The 24505-nt window shown below is 36.0% G+C and overlaps 3 protein-coding genes across 6 annotated transcripts; 1 reads left to right on the forward strand and 2 right to left on the reverse strand.

Moving 5' to 3' along the window:
* Positions 1-2520: 2520 nt before the first annotated feature.
* si:zfos-1056e6.1 (uncharacterized protein LOC107988029 homolog) lies at positions 2521-6989 on the reverse strand. Of its 3 annotated transcripts, none has more exons than XM_058796327.1 (9): positions 6530-6989; positions 5824-5936; positions 5245-5292; positions 5089-5153; positions 3858-3895; positions 3699-3778; positions 3516-3578; positions 3161-3211; positions 2535-2983 (listed from the first exon to the last, which is right to left on the reverse strand). In XM_058796327.1, exons 2-9 carry the CDS (start codon positions 5905-5907, stop codon positions 2930-2932), a joined length of 483 nt encoding a protein of 160 aa, XP_058652310.1. In that variant the 5' UTR covers positions 5908-5936; positions 6530-6989; the 3' UTR covers positions 2535-2929. The 3 variants fall into 3 exon arrangements, with proteins under 3 accessions (XP_058652308.1, XP_058652310.1, XP_058652309.1); XM_058796326.1 differs by lacking the exon at positions 6530-6989 and adding an exon at positions 5375-5442 and having other exon boundaries at positions 2549-2983; positions 5824-6062; XM_058796325.1 differs by lacking the exon at positions 6530-6989 and having other exon boundaries at positions 2521-2983; positions 5824-6074.
* Positions 6990-8187: 1198 nt separating this feature from the next.
* apmap (adipocyte plasma membrane associated protein) lies at positions 8188-19460 on the forward strand. 2 transcript variants are annotated; one of them, XM_058796407.1, is made up of 9 exons: positions 8188-8478; positions 8994-9110; positions 10872-10987; positions 11314-11406; positions 12304-12420; positions 12720-12867; positions 13013-13147; positions 14566-14758; positions 17128-19460. In XM_058796407.1, exons 1-9 carry the CDS (start codon positions 8387-8389, stop codon positions 17335-17337), a joined length of 1221 nt encoding a protein of 406 aa, XP_058652390.1. In that variant the 5' UTR covers positions 8188-8386; the 3' UTR covers positions 17338-19460. The 2 variants fall into 2 exon arrangements, with proteins under 2 accessions (XP_058652390.1, XP_058652389.1); XM_058796406.1 differs by having other exon boundaries at positions 8190-8478; positions 12693-12867.
* Positions 19461-19675: 215 nt separating this feature from the next.
* LOC131552556 (cystatin-F) lies at positions 19676-23668 on the reverse strand. The gene is made up of 5 exons (XM_058796408.1): positions 23448-23668; positions 22004-22204; positions 21619-21794; positions 21425-21544; positions 19676-19847 (listed from the first exon to the last, which is right to left on the reverse strand). The coding sequence occupies exons 2-5, from the start codon at positions 22071-22073 to the stop codon at positions 19755-19757; spliced, it is 459 nt and encodes a 152-aa protein (XP_058652391.1). The 5' UTR covers positions 22074-22204; positions 23448-23668; the 3' UTR covers positions 19676-19754.
* Positions 23669-24505: the final 837 nt, after the last annotated feature.

Below are 24505 nucleotides of genomic sequence, written 5' to 3' on the forward strand. Positions count from 1 at the left end.
GTACCGCAATGCTGTTTTTCTTGTGGGGAATTGGGGTTTGTTCAAGCAGCAAGGAAATGCGTCTGTCTACTGGCTTCTGTGTAGTTGTTTGAACAGCAAAGATTGATCCAAATTTTAGCTATGAGCCGAGGTCTGTTCATAATGGGAGGTGAAGTTGACCTTGTGTAATACTTATAATACATGCACCTTGGAAACTCGTATTAAGATACTACTCTGAATGCTTCTACTTTTAAAACTTAAAAATAAACAATGAGCAGTCACAGCACTTATTACAAATTACAGCACAAAACGCGTATCCCCCTTCATATAAATTATATTGATATTTAAAAAAAAAAAAGATGTGAATTATTTGAAAACTACAGTACTCCGTATAAAATAGTACACCTAAACAAATTCAGCAATTATTCTGCACATATATAGGGTTCTTTGGAGATGTGATGTTCCAGTGAGTCTGCTTGATCAATTATCAAAGAAGCAGGTCAAAATTTTTCCGAATTATTTTTTTTCTTATCTAAGTGATAAAATGTTTCAAAAAGTGAGTACACATTCCTGAAAGTTACGAAATAAAACTAAATAAACTTGTTCTGGTCCAAGGCCATTTTTGATCAACAGAGCATGTAAAAGAGGAGCAATTTCTCAAAGTGCTGTCAGTGCTTTTTTGTTTTTGTTGTTGTTGTTGCTCAAAGGAGGACAGTGATGCAAGAGGAATACCAAACCAAGTGTGAAAATGTATCAAAAGTAACAGAAATTCAAAAACCGTGAACTTGGAATACAAAAACATAAGAAAAGCTTTTTTTTTTTTTTTTTTTTATAATTCTATTTGCTTTTTATTTATTATACAATTAACAAAAGCAAAAAAAGGCTTCTAACACTAGCTTACTCTATTGTTTTTCTATTCTATCTGTTTGTTTTTATTATATAATTAAGAAAAAAATAAAAAAAACTTGCTACGTGTACTGCGTTAGGGTAACTGAGACTTGTTATAGCACTTGCATATCATTACTCTTTTGTTGGTTTTGATTGCTTCCATTGTCCCCATTTGTAAGTCGCTTTGGATAAAAGCGTCTGCTAAATGACTAAATTTAATTTTAATAAGGTCCCTTAGTATAATCAGGCCTTTAAGCTTTCATTTCTTGAGTAATTTTTTTTCTCTGAGAATTAAGCAGGATGAATACTAAGCAAGCATCTCAGAGCCTGCAAAAGCTATTAAAGAGTGAGTTTCATCTCACAACAGTAAGACTCAACATGCAGAAGTGAAATGCATGGTATGTCCACACTGGAACTACCTTAAGCACAATAAACTCATTTAGCCTTTTCAAAAGCCCTTATTTACAAAATATGGACCTCTGGCAGTTCATAATCAAGTAAATCATTTCAGATCTACAGCATCTAAAATGTTCTGGTGTTGCTAGTGGATGAGTACAATGAGAAATGCCTGGTTCCCACAGTGAAGTTCAGTGGTAGTAAAGCTCTTCTGTAGGGATGTGTGAGGGAGTTTAGCTTTATCAGCTCTCTCATGAATTGTCATACACAAACTTGAAACAAGATGCTACCCTCTCCTCATTCCCTGCATTGTTTGGCACTTTTTCAACATGATAATGACTATGCATTCTCGCATGGGAGAAAATCCTTTAGTGGACATGCATTTCACCCAATCTTAACACTCCTGAGCACCTGTGGGGGATTCTGTTGAGCAACACTCCCCATTAAAGACCAGGGCATTTAAGGAGGTTGTCATCCAGGAGTTAAACAAGATAGATGTGATGATTTGTCATGAACTTGTACACCGAGAAAGGTCAGCAATATACTTTAAGATATGGAGGACATACTAAGTACTAGAACTTTACAAAGGTGTTGTCATTTTTGCAACTCTGTGACAAACAATGTTGGGTAATTTACTTATTTTACAGATATTAATCACATATTTTCTCTGTTTTTATATGTTCAATACCTTTCAATTTTGCCATCTTTCCATGAATTGTGATGTTTTTATCAACTGTTTGGCACCCATTCACTGCAGAGGATCCATTGGTGAGCAAGTGATGTAATGCTACATTTCTCCAAATCTGTAAATCAAACTCATCTACATCTTGAATGGATTATGAAGTGTTAATGGATCATGTTGATAGTTAAAGTGATTCTCTACACCTGGGATAACTCTGCTGCGTGACACTTGCGTGAATCTGAGGAGAACTGATTTCATACATCCACTAAAAATCACTAAAACACCAACTGGATAAAAGGTTTTGCAAAAATGGCTCTGAAAAGTGAAGTATATTCTGAGAAAATCTCATGCAGCATTTATCTGTAGATGACATGTGACCCTGGACCACAAAACCAGTCATAAGGGTCAATTTTTCAAAATAAAATGAATAAATAAGCTTTCCATTAATGTATGGTTTGTTACGATAGGACAACATTTGGCCGAGATACAATATGGAATTTGAGGATGAAAAAAAATCTAAATATTGAGAAAATCGCCTTTAAAGTTGTCCAAATGAAGTTCTTAGCAATGCATATTACAAATCAAAAATTAAGTTTTGATATATTTACGGTAGGAAATTTACAAAATATCTTCATGGAACATGATCTTTACTTAATATCCTAATGATTTTTGGCATAAAAGAAAAATCAATCATTTTGACCCATACAATGTATTTTTGTCTATTGCTATAAATATACCCCAGCGACTTAAGACTGGTTTTGTGCTCCAGGGTCACATATATAATGAAATCACATTCATGCATTTTAAATCTGACTACACAGAATGCATGATTTATTGAGTCATTTATACAGCTCCAGAAAGGTCATTCAGATTAGATACAAAACAAAAACTGAACAGCCTGATTCTACTCTCTAAGATGTTATTGGTCATGTTAGTCGGTGAAAGGCAACAGTTCAACCAGACTTCCTGAACCGTGAGCATCATTCACCACAGTGGAGCTCTTCTCAACGTGCCCTCCCAGCAATACGACTCAGCCATCTGAAACGAACAGACACTGAGATTACATTATTATGGCGAATAATAATCACATGACATTCCCTTATAACTGACACCTATGTGAAATAGATTGCATTGTTGATATAGATTAGTTTAGTAATGATTATTTTGACATCTCGATAATAGTCACACAGCTACAAATGAGGAATAACATTTTACCTGCATTCGTTTGTGAAGAAATACCAGCTTTTGATTCAGTAACTCAATATCCTGCAATAAAAGTCATGAAATTATTTACCATGATTTAATTCGAGTTTTGTTGGAGTCTTTATTAGCATATATTTGTATATAAAATGTACAGTCTATCTTCCTGATGACTTACAGAAATGTATGTCTGTAGTGTATAAATGCTCTCTGCCTAGGCCTATAATCGCAAGCAGCAAATCATGCTTCATCTGTGACGTAACTAAAGCCTCTTATACTTAAAAATGAATGAGCAACATTCTGTTTCAACAGGAAAAACATCAAAGCAGGAAGGAAGACTGTTAAATTTAGCATCAGATCAGAAGTTCACCTTTGTCAACCTTTCACGGTGTTTTAGCTTGATTTGAGGAAACAGTTCTTCTAATCTTTCGATCTGAAATAAGAGCAGACACAAGAGAGCAATGTTCACACTTTGTCATCGAGGTAGTTTGAAACTGCGAATTTGTTTTACATTTAAAAGAGCCGTTTTAGTGGACTGAGTCAAACGTCTCACCCTTTTCACGATGCTCAGTAGCCTCGACTTCAGGGTTTTATTAATAACAGTCATGGGAATACTTCTGGGTCTTGGATTGACTGTATTCATAAGAAAAACTGATGTTATTTAGCGTTAATGTAATAAAGCTTGAGAAAAAAAGCCCACAAGTTGTCATACCGTGCTGGTAGTTTTTGGCCACTTCAAGGACGTACGGCCTGGGTACAAAGAACACGAACAAATGAACACATAAGTAGTCAATCCTGAAAATATGACTAAGAAAGGATAACATAATAAACAGAAAGAAATGACCAAGGGCAGACATTAAAGGAACAGTTCACCCAAAAATGAAAATTTTCTGAATATTCACAAACAAAGTTTGTTTCTTCGTCAGATCAGATTTGTATGAATGAAGCATTGCATCACTTGCTCACCAACGGATGCTCTGCAGTGAATGGGTGCCGTCAGAACGAGAGTCCAAACAGCTGATAAAAACATCACAGTAATCCACACCAGTCCATCAGTTAACATCTTGTGAAGCGAAAAGCTGTGTTTTTCTAAGAAACAAATACAGCATTAAGGCATTTTAACTTTAAACTGTTGCTTCTGGCCAAAATACCATCCATAATTAATGCTTCCTCCTGCGAAAAAGTGGTCTTTTATGAGGTATGCAAATATCAAGCATCGTTTACAAGTGAAAACAGTCCTAAACAAATATGTTGTGGATTTTGAAATGAGAAGACAACAGGAGATGGACTTTTCCACTGAAGGAAGCGTTAATTATGGATTATGGACCTGAAGCAATTTGGCCAGAAGCAAATGTTAAAACATCTTGATGGATTTGTTTCTTACAAGCTTTTCACTTCACAAGACGTTAACTGATGGACTGGACTGGTGTGGATTAGTTGCGGATTATTGTGGTGTTTTTATCAGCTGTTTGGACTCTCATTCTGACGGCACCCATTCACGGCAGTCTAGAGGATCCATTGGTGAGCAAGTGATGTAATGCTAACTTTCTTTAAATCTGATGAAGAAACAAACTAATCTACATTTTGAATGGCCTGAGGGTGCGTACATTTTCAGCAAATTTTCATTTTTGGGGGAACTATACATTTAACCAAAAGTCAAAAATGCAGTATGTCAGCCATTTATTTAAAATATTCCTTAATTCAGGTATTTGATATAAGATGGTGACACACCAAAATAAATATGCTATCATAAATGTAATAAATAAATAAAAAGTCCCTAATATTCATTCTAGGGACCAAATATTGGCCCATAATAAAAGAAAGGAAATTTCAGATGCTGCAAATTCCTTTCGATTGTCGTTGTTGTCTAAAGCTGACACTCTTACATGAACAGAATTTAGACCTTTAACACTAAGGAAGGTTGTTTAAATAGACTTACTTACATTTGCTTGCTGTTTGGTGGCATGCAGGAATTTAATGGAATTAGGCATCCTCGATTGTTTCGAATCTGCAAATTGATTTCAAAATTATTCCATTTTATATACATGTGGAACAGATAATGAAGGTTTTAAACACCACAGGAAGGTTACGCAAAATACCTTAAGAATTGTCTGAGAAGTGTCAAGCCTGAAAGAATGAGCTAGTATCTGTAAGGAGAGACGATACTCATTTAATACATAGCCTATATTAAATCTCAACATCAAACCCATGAACTAGTCACAAACGCACTTGTCTTATGCTGGTTACTTGGGCTCCACTTGGAATGTGAACCTCCCGGAGAGCTATGACCCTGTTATCTGTAAAATAACTGCTTATGTCAGCACTCACAACACATTTTTACATTTGCATGTGATTTGCATGTCAGCAAAAAATTCAAAGCCATAGTCAAAACAATACCAGGAACTGCCTTGTGCTGTCAGATGCACCTGTTGCTCTCTATCCATCACAACTGATTTTAGAACAGTAGCCAAAAGGCAAAGCTAATTACTTTTCAGTAATCTAGGATATTTTTCTAATTGTAAAAACAAAGATGGTTACAAAAAGGCAAACGACAGAGATTCTACAGCAAATCTGTTCACGTTGCCATGGCAACCCCAGGATGCTACCCCGCAGTTAACCAGCTGACCGCTGTTTAACTAACTGCAGTTCAGACAGATTATTATACAAATTAGACCAACCATTGAGATCAAGCCTCTTGAGGGCAATCCAAACTGCAGCACGAATGTTTTCAGTGTTAAAAACAGCCATCGGAGGATCCGCATACACCTCTCAGTCCAGAATCCAGGGGGAGCTTGTGCCAGCATTAACCAGCAGTGTGAAGACAGAAACCGTACAACGATATAAAAGTGTATTTTCATAATTAAAGTCAAAATTATAATTAAAAATGTAATAATTTTTAATATTCAAAATATTGATTTATCAGTTTAACTCATAAAGGAGTCGTAGAACAACTAGAATAGAGTACATTTCTTAAAATAAAGCACAAATGTACAAACAGTACAAAAGTCAATAACAATATCCTGATACGTTTTAAAATATGAAAACAATTCTGCGCCAATTAAGTAAAATAAAAATAATATATTTATAATTGAGTGCGTAGAAAAATACAAAAAGCAAAGGCAAAACATCCAAACGAAATGCAAAGTTCAAGGTCCTTTGAACAAAAATGTATTCCCGAAGATTTACATAAAGGTGACAGGACAACAAAAACTAAAGTGCACAAACAAAAAAGTGAAGCTGACTGAGCAACAACACCAAAGTAAAAATAAATAAATAAATAAAAACCCGATGAGTTTTATGAATTATTTATGTATTACAAGATTGCTTGTTGTTAGAATATTTTTTGTGCTTTTAGGAGTTTTGTTCCAGTAAAGCGACACTTACGGGCTTTGATGTGTTTAACTATAAGCACATCATAACGTTCATGTTTTGCTTTTAATTTCTTGATTCAGCCGTTTTTATCATATAAGACGGTTAGTTCCATTCCTCGATTCTGATTGGTCAGCAGCTGTGTTTAGCACGGCTATGACGCTTCACCCAACGCTTCTGTGTATCACTGAGCAACACCCTTAGCAACATATGCACTCAAAAATAGCATTAGCTGTTCCGTGGGTTATGTATTTCGGCAGAATTAACTGTTTGTTATTTATTTTATAAAGTATGAGGGACCCCTGCTGGCGTTATGTTGCATCTTTCATCTTTAACGCTTCTCATGCGGAGATGTGTTGATGTGTGTGAGTGAGCGTCTGTGTGGAAGCCTAGTTTCCGAAGTGAGGAGGGAATATTACTGTATTTATTAGTTTTCTGTTTCAGGTATGAGTCTGTATGTCCATATGTCCATCAGTTTACTCTAGTGATGCAAAGTCCAATTCATTTCCGCGAACCGATTCTTCTCGGACAGATCGGCTCATTGAACCGGTTCAAAATGCCGATTCATCGGTTCCTGACGTTATCAAGCAATAACGTCTCTAAACATTTATTTTCTAACAATTCAGTGCCATGTTGTATCAATGAAAAATTTAAATAAGTCATTTGTGTCAACACATATTGAAACATTCAAAAAATAAAGTTATTTGTGTGAAAGCATATACTGTATTGCTGATTATTGCCATATAATTCACTAGTCTTAAGTTGTGGTGTTTGTGGTCACAGTTTCATTCGCGGATCAAATAAAAATAAAAATAAAAGTCTTATAAACTCCTTGATTTCGCTTAAAAACAACTTTAAATATAATATGCACGCACAATAAACTATTGTAAAATGTATTTACATCACTGGACAGAAAGTTTTTTGCAGGTTTTAATAAAATAACAGTCATAATAAGCATATTTCCAGTACGCGCCTCAGGCTTGCACATTATCATCAACTCACTCATCAGAAACTTCGGTCATCCTCGGCAAACGACTCATTCGGTTCTTGTTGAGTCCTCGGTAATATTCGGCAAACTTCGACAGTTGGTTGAAACGGCTCATTCGGCTCTTGTTGAGTCCTCGGTAATATTCGGCAAACTTCGACAGTTGGTTGAAACGGCTCATTCGGTTCTTGTTGAGTCCTCGGTAATATTCGGCAAACTTCGACAGTTGGTTGAAACGGCTCATTCGGTTCTTGTTGAGTCCTCGGTAATATTCGGCAAACTTCGACAGTTGGTTGAAACGGCTCATTCGGCTCTTGTTGAGTCCTCGCTAATCGGTAATCGCGGAAGGACAGCATTTAACGAACTTGCTTCAAAAAAGTAACATTTCAATACCTACATTTTTGGTTTTAATATTTTCTTTTATTGTGTGGTAATCGTTTTATAAAAGCAATAAGGTACTCGAGGCCGTGCTGTATTGTGAATAAATCACGTGATTTATTCAAGATACAGTACGGCCTCGAGTACCTTATTGCTTACATATAATGCGATGTAGTTTTCCTTAAATGTTTGCGTTTACTTACTTGTTCGTTTATTAGCACCAAATTAAGCAAGTTAAGCTATTTTAGTCGTTTTACGTGCTAAAACATTTTGCGCAAGACTTTTAATTTGAAAAACGATCCGAGCTTGAGTCTGAACGGTTCTCAACGTTTCTCCGTTCACACGTCACTGCTGTAGCTCGAGACTCGCGCACGTTATGAACTGCGCTGGCTTTGGGTTGCAACTTAGTGAATAAATGCGTCGTTTGTTGGACCAGCGTTTATTTTGCCTTGTGTTTTACTGAACGTAGCTGTGAAAGCGAAGAAAGAGAGAACCACAACAACAGCAGAATGAATGAGTCCGAGGGACTGCGGTTCAGGAGGTTGAACAGACCTCAAATAATTACAGATGAAACCCACGAACCACAGTATAAAACCACAAGGTAAGACAGCTTCTGAAAACATCCATATGTGACCCTGGACCACAAAACCATCTGAACGCTGAATAAATAAGCTTTCCATTTATGTATGGTTTTGTTAGGATCGGACAATATTTTGCTGAGATACAACTATTTGAAAAACTGGATTCTGAGGGTGCAAAAAAATCAAAATATTGAGAAAATCGCCTTTAAAGTTGTCCAGATTAAGTTCTTAGCAATGCAATACTAATCAACAATTAAGTTTTGATATATTTACGGTAGGAAATTTACAACGTATCTTCATGGAACATGATATTTACTTAATATCCTAATGATTTTTAGGCATAAAAGAAAAATTGATAATTTTGGCCCATACAATGTAGTGTTGGCTATTGCTACAAATATACCCCAGCGACTTAAGACTGGTTTTGTGCTCCAGGGTCACGTTCACTTTTAACTTTATTCAATTTAAATTGTGTAAAATGTGTTCTCTGCAAATGAATATACCTGACTTGCATGTTGTTGTTTGTGTGTTTCAGCACTTACAGTGGGAAGGTGTTTCGTGTGACGTTACTGACATTAGTAGCTTTCCTGTTCTTCCCACTGCTGGTGGTCATTTTCCTGCTGGAGTCTCCCGTTCAACCAGAGGCGTTCAGGTGAGCTTTCTGCTCTCATAAACATCTACACCTTGACCATGCACTGGCTTGAAATGGAAAACACACGCAGTATTTCAGATATTCAGGGTTTCCTTGCTCATAAAAAAACACTGGAAATTTAAGGTTATAAAATGTGTCAGGCTTTGAAAACTCATGTAAATATTTATGGGGAGTGTATATGTTCCAGTTGCACTTTGCTCTACTCAGAAAGAAATGACTAAATTATTAATTTGTGGAGTAAAGCATGTACAATAGGATATTACTCATGCAGCAATAAGCCTGAATGTGCATGTAATGATGTATGAGGAGTTGCATGGAGAAATACAGTTGGGACATTGTGTCATGCGGCGTTCCTCAGATACCGTGAGTTATAGTCACTGGTCCTGCTCAGTGTTTATTGCTGAATGCCGGTTGTATGTCTTATTACAAAACACCAAAAATAACTTCCTGTAAAATTCTGTTGCCAAGCTGGAAATGTTGCAGTGCAAAAGAAGCTATATTTCAGAAGGTATATTGCTTTTATTGTAAAAAACCTCCTCCTTTTAGACTACATGATCAGTTTTAATGGTTAAAGTTCAGTTTTTTTTTTTTCCAAAAATGTTATCTTTTAATAATTGTGATATTTTATTATTTAGAAAAAGGACCTTAGGCAGAATATTCAAGCTTCTGCTTTCCACCTTACTAAAGTTCATGGTGATTTACACTGACTACCTTAAACGTAGTCCATGTGATTTGTGCACTATTGTGTTCCCCTATGCCTTAACTATTTTAGTATTATTTATGAACTATTATAGTATTAATTTTATTTTGAATTAACCTTCATTTTTATGTTTTCAGTTATAAAAATCTCCTTTTCAAAACTGTTCAGAAATATACTTTTTTTTCAGTTTCACATTGTCATTTTAGTACTACTTTAGTAATAAAGTTCTAAATAAGTTAAGCTTATTGGTCCTAATGTTTATTTACATTTTTTGTTGCTGTTGAAGTGGTTTGTCCAATGTTAATATACAAGTACTAAATAAGTTAAGCTTATTGATCCTAATTTTAATTTTTTGTTGTTGCTGTTGAAGTTTTTTTGTCTAATATTAATATTAATACTTTATTTCAGATTTATTTCAATTACAGAAAACAGTTTTTAGACTAGAGGTAGTTGATTATAAATGAAATTAAACCTAGTATGCTGGTTTGAAAAGATGGTGTTACTCAAAAAAATAATTTAATTGACATTACAAATAATTGTCTGTTCTTCGCACAAGACAGAGGACTTTAGAAGACGTAGAATATGGTGCATGAGTTGTATGGACTGCATTTGCTTTGGGGTTTTTTTTCTGCTTAAGATCTTCTTTTGTGTTTCACAGAAGACAGAAAGGAATGATATGAGTGAGAGGAAATGAAGACACAATTTTCATATTTGCATGAACCATTTCTTTAATGCTGATGGAAAACCTCTTTAATAATTCTTTTCCATCCGATCAGAATTTATTCATTTTGGTTCTTCTGATCTGATCTGCTGCCACAATGTTCTTGACAAAATCCAATATAAATATTCAGCTTAAGCCGAGTCCCTGCACACTGCTTTCTCATTTCTCTTTTAGTTCTGACAATAGTTAATAATTGATGCCTCTGCAGTTGATATGTAGGGCATTTCATCTCCTGCAGTCTTCTCCCGTAAGAACGCCATTCATTTCAGCGCAAACAGCTGAACATGAGACTTGACTAATATCTTTCTTTGTTTTTTCCCCTCTTGTGTTTAAAAATTAGTCTCAGTGAACCACCTCTGATGACTGGCTGTTACGAGCCCAACCTAAAACTCAGACAGGCAGAGCGGCTGTTTGAGGAGCGGCTTATCGGCCCAGAATCTCTTGCTAACATTGGAGGTCAGTATTTACAATGCAGTGCAGTCAAAGCGTGACCTTTCACCCAGTTTGTCCCAGCTGTTTGGCAGTGTGCGCACTGCAGTCGTACAGGCCAAACTAGATGAAAGTTGAGTTGACTAGGACTGTGTGATTGATTAGGTATTTTTGTATTGCGTGCTTGGACACTTGGACAATATATAAGGAAGTATGAAGGTCTTAAGATATAAAAATCTTTAAAAAACAAGAGTTTAGAAAATGTAATAACTAAATATAAATAATAAAAATATTTATATATGGTATGCATTAATGACAGCATGTAATGTTTCTGAGTCATTCTTGCTTTGCAGATGTTTTCTACACTGGGACGGCTGATGGAAAGATCGTCAAAATCGAGGGAGGGAACTTTCACGTATTAGCAACACTTGGCAAGCCACCATGTGGTAAGAAAACCAGAAATACTGGATTATTTCCTTAAACGCTTTGTAATGTGGGATTTCAACATGAGTGACCTTGGTGTTTGAAATGCCCGGGTCCATGGTTTTGTTGCACAAGCCATGAGCCATCTTTGTAACTTTTAGGAAACTGTAACATTAGCGTTTGTAAAAGAAAACATGTAAATCTAACAAATGATATTGTTGGAACATTTTTTTATTTATAGATATTACTTTGTTGGTGGTCATTTTTACCATTTTCAGATACTTGTTTTATATGTATTTATATATGTTGAAATTATGACCACCATATGAATTATGACTGGTGTCTGGTGTGCGCATATAAAATAAAAATTATAATTAAAATATTTTTATTTTTATTTTTATTAGCCATTGCTTATTTAAATCTTTATTTTTATTTCATTTGTATATAATTTATTCATATATTTTGTATATACTATTATTGTATTTATTCACGTTTTGTCTCATTTAATATTTTCCACTCACATACAAGCGCATTACATTAGTGCATGTAAAGCGGACGTGCATTAATGTAATGTAACATATTAAAGCTCTGCATGGAGATGTTTGAATGTTTTATGAAAGTATAGAGTATAGTTTTATGACAGTAGGACAGGCATTTTATGCAGTGTATATGTACCTTTAGCATGGCTGTGTTGAAAACTGCTGACACAGTGAAAACAAACATAAAATGTGCTTAGAATTTTAATGGTTGACTAGCTCAAGCATTTTGTTCTGTCAGTCACATAGTTATTTAACAACCGTAGATGTATGTAGCAATTGCCCTATGTTGATTTATTGTAATTAATTCAAATAATTTCAATATCAAGTGCTATTATCATTAGTGTTGGATGTCCATCAAGTGACTTGTTTCCTGATTCAAAGGCTCTCGAGAGTATGAACACACTTGTGGACGTCCTCTGGGAATCCGTGTGGGGCCCAACGGCACCTTGTTTGTAGCTGATGCCTATTTGGGACTGTTTGAGGTCAATCCTGTCACAGGTAAGACAAGGGAATCCACATATTCTGCTTTAAAAAGTCACTACTCATTTAAAGGAATAATGCATTCAAAAATACAAATTCTGTCATTATTCATTCACCTGCATGTTTTTCCAAAACCTGTATGTGTTTTTTCTTTTTTTCCCAATGGAACACAATTGGAGCAATTGAGACATCTCCACACCAGTCATCCAACAAATAGTTCATAGTGTCCACATTTGTCTTTCTCCAAAAAACAAAACAAAAACAATGCTCTGTCTCGTTTTGGTTGTTAGGTGAGGTAAAATCTCTGTTGAGCACAGGGAAGATGGTCGGTGGTCGCCGTCTGGGCTTTGTCAATGATCTGGATGTAACTCAGGATGGGAAAAAGCTGTACTTCACTGACTCCAGCAGCAGATGGCAGCGCAGAGACTTCATGCACCTGATCATGGAAGCCACGGCAGATGGACGGTAACTGGGACATGAAAAATGCACTGGCACATCTGATTTTCACGGGGTTTTGCACTTTACAGCTTTATTATTTGGAAAATTGTGCATTGCATGAATCACTGATTGTTTTCATAGGGAACTGATGTTGTTCATTTGGTTGTTTCAGTGTTCTTGAGTATGATCTAGAGACTAAGGAAGTGACTGTGATGATGGAGAACCTGAGGTTTCCAAACGGCATCCAGCTCTTCCCTGATGAGGAGTCTGTTCTGGTGGCTGAAACCACAATGGCCAGAATAAGGAGGTGATGTTCACTGAACTGTTTACATTTGGTTACTTTGGTCGTTGATTGTTCAGAGACTTGTATATTGTTTCTTTTTTATAATTTTACTCAAAATATAGGATGTTATTATCCCAGAACTATTCATTTGGTCAAAAAATACAGTAAAAACAGAAATGTTATTACAATTTAAAAGAAACGTTTTCTATTTAAGAAATTTCAAGAAACATATTTTATTATTATCAATGTTGAAAACAATTGAAGTGTCCAGTTCAGCAGTTGAAAACTGCGTTATAATTTTTGGGAACTTAGATTTTTTTCTAACATTATAAATGTCTATACTGTCACTTTTGATCAATTTAATGTATCCTTGTAGAATTGAAAAAATTGTGGAATAAATTAATTTATTTTTGTTTTTTAATCACTTACTCCAAACTTTTGAATGGTAGTTTATCATGGCTTCCACAAAAATATGAATGAGCAGTACAACTGTTTTAAACATTGATAATAATAATAATAAAAAATTTCTTGATCAGCAAATCGTCATATTAAAATGATTTCTGAAGGATCATGTGACACCGAAGACTGGAGTAATGATGCTGAAAATTCAGCTTTGCATCACAGGAATAAATTACATTTTACAATTTATTCAAATAGGAAACAGTTATTTAAATTTTAATAATAGTTCTCGACATTACTGATTTTACTGTATTTTTAATCAAATAAATGCAGCCTTGGGGAGCATAAGAGACGGGTTTTTTTTTTTTCACAAACATCAAAAAATCCCCCCAAACTTTTGAACACTAGTGCATTTCCATCCCTCAAGGCAAGAGATGCTCATGTTTGCTTTCTAATACAAATCTGACTGATAAATTGCTGTTCTGTGCATCAGTAAACTCTGATCATCCAGTGTAATTTGAAACTTTCTGTCCCTGCTTTTGGGCTGATTTGTTATCAGTTTTCCCGTCACTTCTTTATCGCCTCTCACAGCTGAATTCTTGAATTACGTGGTGCTCATTCACTGCTCTTGATGCCTCATGTCTGCTTGAGGCACAGGCCATTCTCCTTACCTGGATACATGATGAGTGCATGCAGTTGCCAAGGCAACAGGCTCCATCATTAAGCTTCCCGTGTGGAGAGATGCATAGCATGTTTATCATACTAAAGCAAGAATGGTCTCAGTGCCGCAGAAGCTTTAATATTAATGTACTGTAAGCCCGTGCTCATCTGGGATGGTCTGGTTAAATCAGGAGTTTTATGTTGACTCTGGCTCTTCTCATAGATTAACTGAGGGTTGCTGATGAATTGGAACCAAAATTGTTACGTTGCAAATAACTCCAATGTTGATCGTCTCAAAAAACCAAGCACAGACTGATTTATGAGTTTAGCTGATATATTAGTTTGTCACTGCTGCGTATTGAATATTTGCTTTCTGTTCACAGAGTTCATGTGTCTGGTCTCAATAAAGGAGGTATGGATACATTTATAGACAACCTCCCGGGATTTCCTGACAACATTCGGCGCAGTTCTTCAGGTGGATACTGGGTTGCCATGTCCGCTGTGCGACCCAACCCTGGCTTCTCCATGCTTGACTTCCTGTCTCAAAGACCCTGGTTAAAGAAGCTCATATTTAAGGTATTTATTTTTCTAATTTTTCAAAACTTTTCGGTAACACTTTACAATAAGGTTCATTAGTTAAACATTAGTTAATGTATTAACTAACATGAACTAACCATGAGCAATACGTATTTACTAATCTTCGCTAACATTAGTTAATACAAATACAGATGTTCATTGTTAGTTCATGTCAGTTCACAGTGCATTAACTAATGTTAACAAGATTTTAATAATGTATTAGTAAATGTTGAAATTAATATTAACAAAGATTCATAAACGCTGTATAAGTTCAGTTTATTATTAGATAATGTTAACTAATGTAGTTAACTAATGAACCTTATTGTAAAGTGTTACCAACTTTTCAAATGACAAATTATATTTAAATCTATAAAATATTTATAGCTTTTTATTTAAATATTTTACTATTTTTTTAAATGTAACAGTAAAATAACAAATAAATCACCTTAAATAGACGAATAAATAGACATTTATACAATAGATGTTTATTTAAATTGTTTAAAATCGGATTAAATGTAACAGCAAAAGACAAAAATGGATATTTATTGAAATTGTTTAAATTGAGTTAAATGTAACAGTAAAATAAATCACATTTCAAAAAGACAAATAAATAGACATGTATAGCTGTGTATTTAAATTGTTTGAAAATGTAGTTAAATGTTTAGACCAGTAGAATAATAAATTACACCAAGATCAAATAATACATAAATCTAACGGGAAAATAATAAATAAATCACTTCAAATGGACAAATAAATAGACATTTATAGCTGTTTATTTCAATTATATTTAAAATGCAGTTAAATGTATCAACAAAATTAATAACTTTCAAAATAGACTAATAAATGTACAGTCAATGTTTATTTAAATGAGTTAAAATGTAGTTTAACATAACAGTAAAATAACACATACATCCCTTTTCAAAGTGACAGTTTATACAGTCAATGTTTTTCAGTTGTTTAAATTGAATTTAATATAATACTAAAATAAATCACATTTCAAAAATACAAATAGACATTTATACAGTCATTGTTTTTTTTTTTTTTCACTTTAATGTTTTAAAATGTAGTTAAACGTAGGGCTGGACAATAATTCAATATCAATATTTATCGCGATATAATTTTTTTCAATAACGGTGATATGATTTTTAAACACATTTCCGATATTTTGATATACATTACCAGTGTTTCCCATACATTGATTTATTTGTGGCGTTTGACTTCTTTGAATAAACATGAGCACTGCACATTTCAAAAAGCAGGTGATTTATATGAATGTATCTCTGAAGAGAACATACTGTCTTCAGAATAGTTTTGATGGCATTTTCATTTTTTCTGATAAAGTAGCGTTCATGAGCGGAGCTGTTTAGATTACAGGCGTTACTGGGGAAAGTGCTCTCAAAGCGCCCCCTACTGGCAGAGAATCAGATTCTACTCCGCTGTTTTCAACATAATAATAAATGTTTTCTGAGCAGCAAATCAGAATATTAGAATGATTTCTGAAGGATCATGTGACTGGAGAAATGATGCTAAAAATTCAGCTTTGAAATCACAGGAATAACTTGCATTTTAAAATATTTTCAAATCGAAAACAGTTATTTTAAATGGTAAATATTTCAAAATGTTACTGTTTTTGCTGTATTTATGATCAAATAAATGCAGGCTTGGTGAGCAGAAGAGAATTCTTTAAAAAACTAAAATCTTACTGTTCAAAAACCTTTGACTGGTAGTGTATGTTAGCCTACTGTTTGAAGTTAAATATATTAATATTAATAAGGTGAGTCTGAGATGTTTATTTGACAGTGATTTCACATTTCTTGTTTGTATGAAGGCTAAATACAAATAAAAGGTGAACATTAATTTATTTGTGCTGTTTTTTTTCCCCCCCTAAAATATTATATAGTTTTATAGGAGGAGTTCATAGACTTGGCAAATTCATTTTTCATAAGTTTGTAGATACAGACATCTGTTGTGGGCATTCTTGGCAGTTTTTATGAGGCTTTTTTTAATAGTGTTCATATCGATATCGGAATTATATCGTATCGACCGAAATTAAGAAATATACCATGATGTCAATTTTGGCCATATCGTCCAGCCCTAGTTAAACGTAACCGTGAAATAAAATATACATAACTTTTTTAAATTGACATTCATGCAATAGTTGTTTGAGTTGTTTGGGTTAAATGTAACAGTAAAATAAATCACATTTCAAATTGACAAACAGACATTTAAAACAATAAATTAAATAGTTCATAAAAATGATCTCTCACGTTTTGTCATTTTGTTGCACTCCATCCAGCTGTTTTTACACATTTCTACTGCATATATATTTCTAAAATGAATGTGCTTCTCCACGTTTTGTGTGTTTTCAGCTCTTCAGTCAAGATACTCTGTTGAAGTTCGTGCCGCGCTACAGTCTGGTGGTGGAGCTGCAGGACGGAGGGACGTGTGTGCGCAGCTTCCACGACCCACACGGCATGGTGGCGGCCTACATCAGCGAGGCACACGAGTACAACGGCCACCTGTACCTGGGCTCCTTCCGCTCGCCGTATCTGTGCAAGCTGGATCTGAGCAAAGTGTGAAACACGTCACGAGCCTAACAGATGCTCTACTCGAGTCATTTCACCCTGGCTTCCAAACTAACAGATTTCGAAGCAATTAACATTGGCAAACATCAACAAGAACACTTATTAACATCTTCCATATTACAGTCAACACTGAACAAACACAGTCCCTTCATTTGATCACCATTCTCTTCATTTAGCTCTGACAGACGCCTGTCTTTTTGTTCCATTAACCCATGTGGGCGACTTTCTTTTTTTAGAGATGCGCGGTGCATAATAAGCTCTCTGGCAGGCTGTTTTTTAAATCAAAAGATGTGCCATTACTATTTTTGTTTCTCCCCCTTGTCACAGAAATTATGCAGTTTCTGTGCTTGTTTTATTTGCAGCGAATGTCGTCTGGCTCTAAAAATAGAGCTGCCAACAGTTTGTTTTTAAAGGTGCTGTGATACGAAACAAGACGACTGGTAAAAACAATAATAATTTCTGTGGGTGGCAGCATAGAGATGCTGTTTGGGGGAAGTGAAAGGGTATTTTCACTTCATTATAAAATGAATCTCCTGAAACACACAGCTATAATTATCTCTGGCTTTGAAAATGTTTGAATGTTTTGGTTTATTTTTAATTGAGTTGTTGAAAGTGTTAATTTTGTTCTCATGTGTCATCATAATTATTTGTATATGTTGCTGAAATTATATAAATGCTGCTGGCTTTATAGTATTTACCACACCTTTACCCAAGTATCTGTGTGTTTTCCATATTTATATGATGTCTATTAGAATTATCAGCAATAATGTCATATACAGTAGCAGTGGTTCTCAACTGGTGGATTGTGGCCCACTTTATGGGACAACAGCGAGGGGAAAAGAACAGTGCTAAATGGAAATAATAAATTAAATTAATCAATTAATCTTGCGTAGTTGGGAAAGCAAACAAAAAAAAAAAATTGGATTAATTTACAGAAAATGTACTCACCCTCAGGACATCAATGTTGTAGATGAGTTTGTTTCTTCATCAGATCTGGAGAAATGTAGCATTACATTACTTGCTCGTCAATGGATCCTTTGCAGTGAATGGGTGCCGTCAGATTGAGAGCTGATGAAAACAACACAATAATCCACACGACTCCAGTAAATTAATGTTTTGGGAAGTGAAAAACTGTTTGTAAGAAGCAAATCCATCGAGACGTTCAAACTTCAAATCGTTGCTTCTCGCTGAAGTATCCGTTGACCCATAATATTGTTTTCTCCAGTGAAAAAGACGTCTAAATCAGAAGAGAAATCTGCACAGACAAAGCTGCGACAAACAAAAATAGTCCTAAACCGTTTTAAACAAACATGTGGGTGTAATTTAATGTGAGAGGACAGCAGGAGATGGACTTGGAGGAAGCGTTATGGATTGGTATTTTGGCTAGAAGCAATGCCTTGATGGATTTGTTTCTTACAAACATGCAGCTTTTCACTTCACAAGACATTAACTGGTGTGGATTATATGTTTTAACAGCTGTCTGACGGCACCCATTCACTGCAGAGGATCCGTTGGTGAGCAAGTGATCTCATGCTAAATGACTTCAAAACTCATCTACATCTTGGATAGCCTGAGGGGTGAGTACATTTTCTGTCGTTTAAACAATACAACAATGTTAACACCAAAGTTGTGGGTTTGATGGCCATGAACTGGGCATGGAGTCGGCGTAAGTTGCACTGAATTAAAACTTCTGATAAAAGTAAGATCTTGTGTCTTGAACTTGTCGGTTGTTTGATCTCAAACTAATTTGTTGTGGATAAACATTTGAATGGTGTCACATACTAATGCTTAAACTGAAGTTCAGACTAATGTTGTTTTACCAAACATTAAAATATATATATTCTAACCATTTCAAATGTACATCGATGACTGCTGTAATATAAAAGCAGTTAACTTTTTATTTTAAGGACCTTTGTATGATCACTGCTTCATGTCCACACCAAATCTGGCTTCTGAAACAAATCCGGTTGAGAGCCTCTGTCCCATTGGATGCTTGTACACACCTATAATGGCCATATGGAGTTATGAATCTAGGACAAGTACGTCATACACATCCAAAAACACATAGTAAATGAGTAGTCAAAAAAGAATCAATAAATCTGTTCACACAAACCCGATAGATGTGTGTTTGATCAGTGCTGGTGTCTTTCTATGGTCAGTTTGCTCAAAGATCTGTGGCTCAAAGGAAAAGAGGCCAGGAAGCTGAGAGATTGAAGTGATGGCCCCTGATCGACTGTAGGTGCATAAAGCTGCTTCTGAACATCACTGAATAATTTACACTTAGTCAACACAAGCTCAGCATCTGATGAACTGAAGGTCACTGTACATGATATCCAATCACTGCGCCTTACTTTATTTTCACATTCAGTTTGGCATTAAATTAGCATGACATTTCAAGTGAAAAACAGATTTCAGAATAGATCATTTGTACGACATTTAAAATATGTAGTTGAAATCGGCTTCATCCATGGAACGGACCAGACGTCAAAGTGACAGAAGAATGTCTAGAAGAAAAAAAAAAAAAAAAGTAATGGTGTTGATTTACAACTTCAAAAGACAGTTTGTTAATACAGTTTATTTGTCCTCAAGAATCTTGATGTCATTTTCTTGATACACATTTCACATGGTCATAAAAAAACCTGGGAATTTGGAAAGTGATGCAAAGCTGAATTTTCAGCATCATTACTCCAGTCTTCAGCATCACACGATCCTTCAGAAATCATTCTAATATGATGATTTGCTACTAAGCTTTTAATTATCTTAACCACAGATTACGGATAAGGAAATTAGTAAGAATTAAGTAGATGTTCCCCTAAACAAGCCATTGCCTCAGACATCAAAGACAGAATAAGGTTTTTGTCAGAATATGGGAGGTTTGATTCAGAGTTAAGTGGAGATGAATCACGATAAAACACGCGTTGCATGGTGATGCTCCAGAGCAAGGTCTTTGAAGATCTAGTGAGAAATACGATACTGAATGCATCTCTATCAGCGAATCATGGAGGAAGATGTCATGATGTGGGGAGCCTTTAAGCTGCGGAGCTAACGGGGAGACATTTTCAACTACTCGTATTAAGTCGAACAACACTGACTATTCCTGTAAAAAAAAAAAAAAAGTCTGCAAGGTTAGACACACAGCTTAAGCATTTAAATTTAAAGGCAGTCGTGTACTTTAAGTTATTTAATCTACAGTATTTATGCAATTCTTGACATTTCCTGGACCACTGATTTGTGGTTAAAAATGGTAAAATTTGCAACATTAAAAGCTAAATATTTGTGGAGTCTTAAGCCATTAGCATTTTCACCAACTAAAAAAGTAACTTAAAGTCAGTTATTTCTAGGTTTTGCTGTAGTGTGTCAGTAGGAAATATCAGTTTACATTTCCAAACATTCACTTTGTCATTGTAATAATCCAGTGAGATTTTGTCTGACAGCAGTCAGTGCTCCATACGGAGATCGGATCTGATCATGATCCGGTCTGTCTGGAAGGACATGAAGAAACAAACTGAGACAGACTCAATCCAGAAGAACTGTGGCAACATCTCCAAGACGCTTCAAGAAAACTACCTGCAAAGCTCCCTGAAAAACTATGCGCAAGTGCACCGAGGGCAAAAGCTGCTTTAAAACGCAAAGGATGGTCACACCAAATGTGATTTAGTTTCGTTAATAGATAAAGAAAATCTATTTATGACAGCGTCCTCATTTTGCAGCATTTTTGTAGTGCCTAAAACATAACAGTAGTGTAGCTTTGCAGGAAGGTTCCTTGAAGCATCTTGCAGACGTTGCCACAGTTCTTCTGGGTTTAGTCTCTCACAGTTTGTTCGGTTTCTTCATGTTATTCCAGACAGACTGTTGTCAGACTCCTTGTGCAAACAAATCTCACTGCATTACTACAATTGATCTCTGTGTGCCTCTTCTTATGCACCACTCAAAAATATTTAACAGACTAGAAATTGCTCTTTGTGTGGGAAATCTTTAAGATCTTTATGCAACATACACAAATCAGAACACTTATTTTGGCTTTACTTTAGAAGCAGAAAGCCATTTTAACTTCTCTAGCTCTATACAGAAGCACTCATACCTGCTGTAACAGACGGTCTGTCTGGAAGGGACAGTTGTTGAGGTCATCAGTGCTGTACCTCTTCCTGCACACGGTCCGTGAGAGCTCCACTTCCAGAACATAGCGGACGCCTTTGACTATCTAAAGCGGAGCAGAGACCAGATTACACATGTATACACACACATAGTGAGACGTATGGGTATCTTGAGTTATACCTGTCTCTTTGCGTCATCAACAGCTGATGCTTTGAACAGGAAAGCATCGTTGGATTTGTTATTAAAGGAGTAGGTTCCAGTCAGGACGGCCTCCTTCACCCCAGTGTCATTCTTACTGACGTTCTGCAGAGCTCCTGGGATCGGTCTGCTGATGAATGTGTGCACTGGAATTTTCTCTGAAGTCCAAGAAGAAAAATGTAAACAGGTTTCCACATAGACAGCAAATGAACAGCCAACTCTGAACCACTCGAATTGATAGATTATAGTTTAGCCATTTAAGTGACCGTGTAGTACAGCCTTACAAGAAAATACAAAAGGAAACATCTTTATCTACAAAAAAACAATTAAATTTGAATTAAAAGAAAAGCTAGTGGAAATGTCTTACCGAGTGAGCAGAAGCCTGCTAAAAAAAGCAAGACTAGACTCTGATAAGAGACCCTCATGTCTGTTGACATTTTCTCAATTCTACTCAGCAACTTCCTGTTCAGCAACACTTCAACCACCAGCCATGTGCTGCAGTCCTCCAGAGAGCAGGCACAATTCCCATTGGTCTAAAGTACTGTTTCCTACATGGACTCTCAAAGGCCTTAGACAGGAACACAGGTGAAGTCAATCAACTGCTGATTACTGATTGAGCGCAATATGATGTTCCTTAAAGATGCTGCAAAACTTAGAATATTTGTCAATTTTGTTAGGTCCAAATAATTACAAGTGCATGTAGATGTTGAGGGTTTGCTTCTATAAATATCCAACTTTGTAGAGACCACCGAAATCAATAAGAACAAAGAACTCAATCCTTCCTCAAACTGAACTGAAAGAGGTTGTGTGTGTTGAAATGCTTTGAAAGACGCAAGAGAACTCCTGTGGTTTCCTCCCACATCCGGTGATGAAATGCGCTAAGAATACACGCTTAGATATGAGAAATGCATATGAATGATGATTTATTGGCTGAGCAGAGTAAAAGCATGTTGATTTGTGTCGGATCAGAGATCAGCATCTCTTTGCAGCCAGTATTCTTAAAGTCAAAATGAAATTGCATTTGCAACCCATTTTAGGCAAGTTATTATTATTAGCCTATTATTATTTTTCTGATAAACCATGCACAGTAACACCAGAAGAAAGCAAAACATTAAAAATATTAGATAAAAAGTAATTGATATAAATGAAACAATGATGATGAAATTATGCTTTGGTAAATAATTATGAAATTCAAAACTGCTATATTGTAAGTAATAATTGTGGGATAAAATTACATTGTGTGCTTACTTACAGTTTTTTTTTTTTTTTACCCTTTGATGCACACGCTATGAAAACCCCTTCTAATGCACAACATGAGTCTAAAATGACCCATATTCATTTCCTATGTTATGTCATGCATCGCTGGGCTTTTTTTTTTTTTTTTATCTTTTGAAATCAGTTTATTTCAGCATTTAATATTCCCTGATCTATATATTCCATGAATATTCAAAATATCTTTTTACAATGACCACAAATTAATATTTAGTTTTTTTCCTAGGTTTTGTGTTACTACATCAAAAATGACTCTTAAGATTAGAATCAACAGTAGATGTTTATTTATGGCGACAGAGGTAGAATGGAGAATGGCAGGCGAGTAAACAGTTCAATGGATCAAATCATGGGTTAATTGGGGTTTGTAATATGGATTCTTGCTCTTATAGGAGTTCGTGGAATTAATGGCAGCTGGGTGGATGATAGCACACACCTCACTGGAGTATACAACAGAGCTGGTCCCTCACAGACAAAGGAGGAGACAGATGTTGGAGTGGCTCACAGGAGGTAAGTACACAAGGAAAGTAAGGATCTCAAACCTTTGCTGGAGTAGCACGAGGAGTCCACTTCGTCCAAACGAGACTGGACACTGGAGTGAAGTGAGGTGTGTGCTTTTGAAGCAGTCTTGATGAGGGTGCAGATTCTGAACAGGTGCGTGCAATCAGAACTCAGGTGAAGGAGTCAGTCTGGAGTTGTGGGTGTAAATCCAGCTCTCCTAGATGAAGAAGACTCTGTGATGACATTGAAAGCTTGTCTGATGAGTTTTCTGAAGAGCAAACTCAGATCCAATCCAAAAGGTTGAGTAAAAATGGTTTGCACCTACTCATGTCAGTGGAGAACACGGAGGTGGCCTATGTTGCAGTGGTACAATGTGCTGGATGTTACCTCCCTCAGTGCCTACACCAGGGGCGGCCAATATCGGTCCTGCAGAGTTCAGCTACAGCCCTAATCAAACACACCTGAACAAGCTCATCAAGGTCTAAGGGTTACTGGAAAGCTAGAGGCAGGTGAGTTTTTAATCAATGTTGAAGCAAAACTCTGCAGGACAGATGCTGACCACCCCTGGACTACACCAACTTCACTAAGCAACACCCTGATTATATGGGTGGTGTGACCAATGCATGACAGCTATTCATCAAGGAGCTGGTCGTGCCACATATGAAGAGGTGCTTGGAGGGCAGGCCCCACCTTCAAAACCATATTACAGAGGCAATAGGTGTGTTCGACTTCATGCGGCGCCATGAAAACCGATCGGCGGCTGACTTGAAGTGCATGCCGGTTAGAAAATTTGTCCGATTGAACCGGCGCCGACGCCACGACACTGTCACGTGTGGCATCAAAGTACCGCGAGAGCGTTTCGAGAGCAGCCGGCTGACTCAGCTCGCGCAGTTTCTCCAGAGCGACTGCGGGAGCGCTGATGAACACACAGCTGTTTCACGATTGGCCAAATTCACCACATGACAACAATGACGTGTGTTTCTAACATCTTCAATTCCAATACAGCTCACAAATGGAGTTTATTAAATTGCCTTTATTTCATATGTATAAGGAATGCATCAGTGAGGGAGATATGAGCACTACTATGAAACAGGGAGTC

Source organism: Onychostoma macrolepis, chromosome 13 (assembly GCF_012432095.1).
Source record: "Onychostoma macrolepis isolate SWU-2019 chromosome 13, ASM1243209v1, whole genome shotgun sequence".
Classification (NCBI taxonomy): domain Eukaryota; kingdom Metazoa; phylum Chordata; class Actinopteri; order Cypriniformes; family Cyprinidae; genus Onychostoma; species Onychostoma macrolepis.

Bases quoted from the DNA above. Each gene is read 5' to 3' on its own strand.
- apmap (XM_058796406.1), top strand. From the start codon at position 8,387: ATGAATGAGTCCGAGGGACTGCGGTTCAGGAGGTTGAACAGACCTCAA. The intron at 8,479-8,993 runs GTAAGACAGCTT...TGTGTGTTTCAG, and splicing joins CCACAGTATAAAACCACAAG to CACTTACAGTGGGAAGGTGT. The intron at 11,407-12,303 runs GTAAGAAAACCA...CCTGATTCAAAG, and splicing joins ACTTGGCAAGCCACCATGTG to GCTCTCGAGAGTATGAACAC.
- LOC131552556 (XM_058796408.1), bottom strand. From the start codon at position 22,073: ATGTCAACAGACATGAGGGTCTCTTATCAGAGTCTAGTCTTGCTTTTT. The intron at 21,545-21,618 runs GTATAACTCAAG...GCTCCGCTTTAG, and splicing joins TTGATGACGCAAAGAGACAG to ATAGTCAAAGGCGTCCGCTA. The intron at 19,848-21,424 runs GTATGAGTGCTT...TTTTTCTTCTAG, and splicing joins CAGACCGTCTGTTACAGCAG to ACATTCTTCTGTCACTTTGA.
- si:zfos-1056e6.1 (XM_058796325.1), bottom strand. From the start codon at position 6,003: ATGAAAATACACTTTTATATCGTTGTACGGTTTCTGTCTTCACACTGC. The intron at 5,154-5,244 runs GTATTTTGCGTA...ATCAATTTGCAG, and splicing joins CTTCTCAGACAATTCTTAAG to ATTCGAAACAATCGAGGATG. The intron at 2,984-3,160 runs GTAAAATGTTAT...TGTTCGTTTCAG, and splicing joins TTCTTCACAAACGAATGCAG to ATGGCTGAGTCGTATTGCTG.